Raw genomic sequence first — 6,533 nt, forward strand, 5'->3', positions numbered from 1 at the left:
CCACACAGGGCGATACGTGAACCCACAGCCACACAGCAGGGAACCTGGCTTGGCAGGAGCGTGAGGAAGGGGAGAAGACCACAGCAGATCACAGCCTAAGCCCTGTCCCCCCCACCCCCACCCCGAGACAAGCAGGAAGGCAGAGGGTCGGGTCCAGAGACATACTCCAGGGCCCATTCAGGCAGCCGTGTGCAGCCACTGGCCAGATATTCGGAGAACACATTAAGCCTCACCCTACCTCCCACCAAACACACAAAACGCCAGGTAAAAGTTGAATGTGAAAGAACACAACAAAACAGCAAATGCCACTCTCAGTTTATGGTCACTGGTCACCGTCACCTTCCTCCTGGATGAACAGTCATCCCAGAACCAGGTCAGGTAACTTCAAAGACACCCCACCCCACTGGAAAAGCCAAAGTCTCCAAAGTGGCTTCTGGCCCTCCAAACTCACCTCCACCCTACTCAGTCACTTGCTCTAGGCTCGTCATACCGACACCTTATCACCTCAGAAGCCCAGACTGCTCTTCCTCCAAGCCTCTGCTTACACCTCCACCTGGCTCTTCTGTGACCTCACGTATGTGCAGCGCTTGTCCACCCTTCGAGCTCTCAGTGACCAACATGTGATGCTGACTGCGTAGTGTCCATCTCCCCATGAGACTTCAAGTCAAGCATCTCAAGCTGCAGGCTTGCTGAAGGGCCCCCAAGCATCTACAGCAAGGAGACAGCACTCAAGAAATGTTTGCCAAGCCTGACCAGGCGGTGGCGCAGTGGGTAGAGTGTTGGACTGGGATGCGGAGGACCCAGGTTCGAGACCCTGAGGTCGCCAGCTTGAACGCAGGCTCATCTGGTTTGAGCAAAGCTCACCAGCTTGGACCCAAGGTCGCTGGCTTGAGCAAGGGGTCACTCGGTCTACTGAAGGCCCACGGTCAAGCCACATATGAGAAAGCAATCAATGAACAACTAAGGTGTCGCAACGAAAAACTGATGATTGATGCTTCTCATTTCTCTCTGTTCCTGTCTGTCTGTTCCTGTCTGTCTGTCCCTATAAGAAAATAAAAGAATGGTAAGAAATGTTTGCCAAAGTAACTAACGAGCCAAGAAGAAAATCATCTCAGACTGATAAGGCAGTTAGTGATGCAGTGGATAGAGTGCTAGACTGGAACACAGAGGGCCCAGGTTTGAAACCCTGAGATCGCCAGCTTGAGCAGAGTCGCTCGCTTGAGCGTGGGATCATAGACATGACCCTGTGGCCGCTGGCTTGAAGCCCAAGGTCACTGGACTGAGGAAGGGGTTTCTCGGTGTGCTGTAGCCTCCTAGTCAAGGCACATATGAGAAAGCAATCAATGAACTAAGGAACCACAGAAAAGAATTGATGCTCCACATCTCTCTCCCTTCTTGTCTGTCTGACCCTATTTGTCCCTCCCTCTCTTTGTCTCTATCACACAAAAAAAGAAAGAAAGAAAAAAGAAAAGAAAAGAAAGAAATCCCCCAGAGCTGAAGAGAGACACATTGAACTTAAATGAAAAGACTTGCCAAGTACGTGACACTCAAAAGATTCACACCTGGGCACAGCACTGCAGAGCCCCCGCTGCACTGGTCCTGTGTACAAGCCTACCCTTCCAAGGACAAAACAAGCCAAGCATTCAAAAGGGTGGAGAAGGAGCTGGCCAGGGCAGCCTCTCAGGCCCTCAACCTGCACACAGCCCTGCCTCCCGCCTCACCTCTCCCTGGCGCCTGGTTTTGGGGGAAGGACTGAAGAAGTTGTGCAGGACGGAGAGCTCCGTGCTGAAAAGTGCAGTCTCCTTCTCCAGGATGTACTGCTTCAGCAGGGGGGAGACCTCATCGCCAAAGAGCGCCTGGTTGTCCTGCCAGATCTGCCGCTTCACCTCCACCGCACAGGCCCGGTACAGCTCCTTGTCGGCCATGACCAGCTTCAGCTTCTTCTCAGGGACCTGCATGACCACACAGACCGCTTGTAAGCGACCCCCGTGCTCTAGGGTCTGCCTCAAGACAGGTCAGAAGGGCTCAACCTCCCGCCCCCACAGCAAAGACCACCTCCCACCCAGCCCCCACTGAAAGGAGGCCCTGCGGCTGCCCCCAGGCCCCGGTCGGTGCAGACAGCCATGCTCAATGCACACAGCTCTTTCCTAGAGACGGCCCACACCCCAATTCACATGCCAAGCTTTGGTCTCTGCAAGGCTTGTCACAGAGAAACCAGCACAGAGGACGCGCCTCCCAGCTCCCCTTGCTTGGGGAGGCAGCTCAGGAACCCCCCAGGAGCTAAGCTGATGAGCCAGCCTCGTGGCTCTTACCTTGGGCAAGTGTTTCATGACGCACATCACCACTGGCTGCAGAGATGGCATCTTCACCAAGGAAAAGCTCTTCTCCAGAAGGTCTTCTAGTTTCTTGTACCTGGAAAGACTCAAATGGCTGAGCTAGTAGCACAGGACCAAGTCAAAAGCAGCTACCTGCCTGTCCCCAAACAGAAGAGAGCTAAAGGCACCAGTCTCCACAGGCGGGGACACATGGGTGAGAGGTTCCCTTTTCACATAGAAGCATGTTGTCGGGAGCTGATCAACAACTGCTGGCTGACAAGGTCACAGCAGAGAAGATCCACAACTGCTGGCTGACAAGGTCACAGCAGAGAAGACCCACAACTGCTGGCTGACAAGGTCACAGCAGAAGATCAAAAACTGCTGATTGACAAAATCACAGCAGAGAAGACCAATGGCTGCTGGTTGACAAAGTCACCGCAAAGGAAAGGCACAATGATACTTCCCCCTTTGATCTTTTGAATTAATCTGGCCTTATATCCCCCTCTTTTCTGGGTGTGTGCTATTATTTATGGCACAGAGATAATAGTACTGTGCTTTCCCTGTAGATTTGTAGTAATTTCTTTGGAAATGAGACAGAGGGTGTGAGTTCCACAGAAAAGCCTGTAAGCCCCTTGAACTGGGCTCATAAATATAAGAGGCTGGCTATGATATCCCTCGTAAAGGGTTAAGTTTGTAGGAGAATTTCTTCTTATTAATCATGTTAGAAAGAATAGATTGTGACTTATGAATAGGTAGAAAACAGTAACTATACAGAGCACCTTTCAGCCTTCACTTAATTCATCACTTTACCTCCCTGAGCCTTTTCATGTAGTAAAGAAACTTTCCTTTCTTCTTGCATACCTGACCTGTAGGTGGTGGAACACTCTGAGAAGAATAAAGTTAGAACTTAACTAGTGTATGAATATAGTAAATAAATAAAATTTGACAATAAAATCTTAGGTAAGGTGTAGTGGAATAACCCATTGCATGGCCTTGGATGGGAACACAGCCAACAAGAAAAGAATGTTTCGCTAAGAGAATTGTTTTGTGACTGAAGGCAGTTGCTGGGCTTTTCTCAGTAAAACATTCTCATGAGATTTTTGTACTTTCCTAGGTTTTCCCTTCAGATAAGGAGAGGAATGTGGAGGGATCCATAGAAGCAATAGCAATTAATGCCTTCTGATATTATGTTGCTACTAAGCTATCTTGCAGGTGTACTCTATGTATCTTTAAGCAAAAGTTGCTCTTGATGTTATGCCAATTTCTCAGTAAACAAGCCTTTTGAAGTCTTGTGAATAATTAGGACACTGCATGAACTCAGGGCCATTTGCCTGAGCAAGCGGTGGTCCTTTGCTAGTCCTTGATGATTTCGTCTGCTAATCTCTCTCTCTCTCTCTGCGCCACTGACTCACAACAACAGTAAGGTAGAGTTACTAATTAGTACTAATCTTTTAGAAGTTTGTACCAATATTGTTATTGCTATTCAAGTTATTGTATAACTATACTTTGAATAACTTACCACCTGATTTATAGCTTATAGATATGAATTAACTGTTACCTAGAAATATATAACCATAGTGAAACAAAAACAATGATTAATCAATGTATTCAAAATACCATGTGATTGTAACTTAGTGTGTGTGTATAAAAAGAAAGCTAGACCAGCATTTGGCAGAGATGCCTGGCAATAAATGCTAACGAGAGAATAAAGAGAAAATAAAGAATTCGGCTCTCTCACTCGACTTGCGCCGACGCCGTCTCTTCCTGTGGGACCCCTGGATTCCCCCCGGGACTGGACCCCGGCAGCATGTAGCCAAGGGGACAGATGGGAAGTACTGCTAAGTCCATTCCCATGCCGAGAAGGAGGCTGCACATGTCACCTGCCCGGCTACCTTTCTTCAGCTTTTCCCTCCAAGGCAATGGCTGACACACGCTCCAGCAGCTTGTCCCGCAGCTCATCAAACACGGACTGGTGGAACTCCAACCGAGGCGTCCCGTGCAGGTCCAGAAAGGGCAAGGCCGACTGCAGGGAAGGCAGCAGCACGCCATTCTCTGTCTGGGGAAGCAGAGTCAACGTGGGGTCAATGTTGCTTATTTAAGGGGTGGGGGGCATCATCAATAGAAACCATAGCCACAGCCACGTCTGGCCAGGCACGCAGGATATGCCCTGATTATAGAAGGAAGGGGCTGCAAGAATGTTTCTAGCGTTATAACTACAAGAACTGAAAAAGACACCCAGACGTCGGTCCAGCATGGAGCACTAGCTCATTCTCCCATCCCAGGGAACAGACGCAACGAGCGGTAAAAGAAAGAGAAATCTGCCCACTGCCCACGCGACCGCGCCCCACTGCCGGACTCAGGCGCCTACGGCCCAGCCTCCGTCCCCCCACAGCACCTGAAACTGCTCGATGGCTTTCAGCGGCTCCGTGCAGTTGGTGAGCGTCTCCTTCAGGTCCTCGCCGTTGGCCACGCCCAGATCCTGCAGCCCCGCGAACATGGCCGAGGCCCCGGTCCCGGCCCCAGCCCCGGCCCCGGCCCGGCTCGGCGCCCCATCTCCGCCGCGCTCCGCCGGGCCCCCGGCAGCCCGGTCGCTCGGGCCGCGGGGGCCGCCTGAGCTCCGCTCCCCGGCGCTCTCCAGTTCGGCCGAGGCCCCCTTCCGCAGCGCGGCTCCACTTGGACGACAGCCGCCCACTTCCGCCCCCCCAGAGTGGTCGGTCCGCCCGCCAGCCCGCCCCTTCCGGAAACGCCTCCGCCGCGCAGAGGTTCCTAAGTAGAGGAGCTGCGGCCCGCGGAACCGCTGAGCGGGAGAGCAACATCCAGGTGAAACACGACCACCAGCCCCGCCCACCGCGCGTCTTCCCTCCGCCCAGGCCGCGGGTTCGGCCCCCGCGGGGTTCGCCACAGGCCCCGCCTCTGGCCCTGTGCTGGATCGCTGGGGCCCCGGTCGGAGCTCGGGGTGTGCGGGGCACCACGGCAGCGGGCACGCCGGAGAAGGGGGCGTGAAAGGCTTTATGAGTTTATCGATTTTAGAGAGAGGAGTGAGAGAGAGAGAGAGACAAGGGGGATGGGTAGGAGTGGGAATCACAAACTCATCGCAGCCCCCTCTTCTACGGGCCTTGGCCGGGCAAACCCTGGCTTCTGAACCCACGCGACCTCAGCATTCCACGTCAACGCTCTAGCCACTGCGCCACCCCAAGTCAGGCCGTCTTGCTGAATTTCAAAACTGCTGTTTTAGCTGACTGTATTTATTTTTTAAATGAAAAATCCTGCTGCTGCCCTCACAGCAAGCCTCCTGACGCTGCGAAATGACCAAATTTATACTAAATCTAGAGGGAGTCCACGGGGCCCTCGGGAGACGCTCTCGCATTTTCGTCATCGCGAGAGCCCCACGGGAGGAACGCGAGGGATACGTCAGCGCCCCCCGCGTCCTACTGGCCCACCCCTTCACTTCCGCTTCCTGTCTGTAAGCCCCGCCTCCGCTTTTGTGCGTGCTCCTTTTGCAGTCTTTTGGGGACCGGTTCCCAGAACATGTTAGTGGCTTGATCTGGTTTCAGAGAGAAGAATTCCGTGCGTCAGGGCAGGTGAGCAACCAGGTGCTGGGGCTGCACAGAGCGGCTGGCTCTCCTGCCCGCAGGCCTGTGTGGGTCTTCTGCAATCCAGCTTCCACGCTGTGTGTCCTCAAGCTGCCCAGGATTTACTTGGTGTAAAGCCAGTAGCCCTGGTCACCATCACAACCGCCAGGCCCATGCAGGGTCGCATTTGATTCGGACAGACGGTAATGAAATGACGGAGCCAAGAACTGGTGGGCTTTAATCCTAGCTTGCACCTGGCGGGCAAGAAATACACACAGTGGGAAAACACTTCCCTTTCCATTCATTGCTCCCAAAGCCACTGACTTATCCAAGTTTCCTAAGATCAAAGGTTTCTACCTCACCAGCCTTACTCACCTCTGTTCCCCATCTCCTTCTCTCTGCACAAACTCTTCACAAGCTGGCTTCTTCTTCAGCACTCCACCATCTTGGCTGCCTCTCCTCTGCATGCTGATGGCAAGATCTGAGAGAGAGCCTCCTGGTCTGCCTTAACATATAGTGTAGAAATTAAAGCCTTTAAGCCAGTATACAAATAAGGAAGTCTTTGATACAAAGCCACTCATCTGAGGCATAAATGGGATTCCTCATAAGAGTGCACCACCACCCCACATCATGCAACGGTCAAGGG

General features: G+C 52.6%; 1 protein-coding gene across 1 annotated transcript in view; it reads right to left on the reverse strand.

Moving 5' to 3' along the window:
• Positions 1-5,021, reverse strand: part of NELFB (negative elongation factor complex member B) — a 5,998-nt gene extending 977 nt beyond the window's left edge. Inside the window, exons 1-4 of the mRNA XM_066368455.1 lie at positions 4,711-5,021; positions 4,208-4,371; positions 2,313-2,412; positions 1,710-1,952 (exon numbers count right to left, since the gene is read on the reverse strand). Coding sequence (XP_066224552.1) covers positions 1,710-1,952; positions 2,313-2,412; positions 4,208-4,371; positions 4,711-4,812 — 609 coding nt within the window. The 5' untranslated portion in view covers positions 4,813-5,021. The remainder of the gene's footprint in view (positions 1-1,709; positions 1,953-2,312; positions 2,413-4,207; positions 4,372-4,710) is intronic.
• Between the last annotated feature and the right edge of the window lie 1,512 nt (positions 5,022-6,533).

Source organism: Saccopteryx leptura, chromosome 2, assembly GCF_036850995.1.
Source record: "Saccopteryx leptura isolate mSacLep1 chromosome 2, mSacLep1_pri_phased_curated, whole genome shotgun sequence".
NCBI classification, from domain to species: domain Eukaryota; kingdom Metazoa; phylum Chordata; class Mammalia; order Chiroptera; family Emballonuridae; genus Saccopteryx; species Saccopteryx leptura.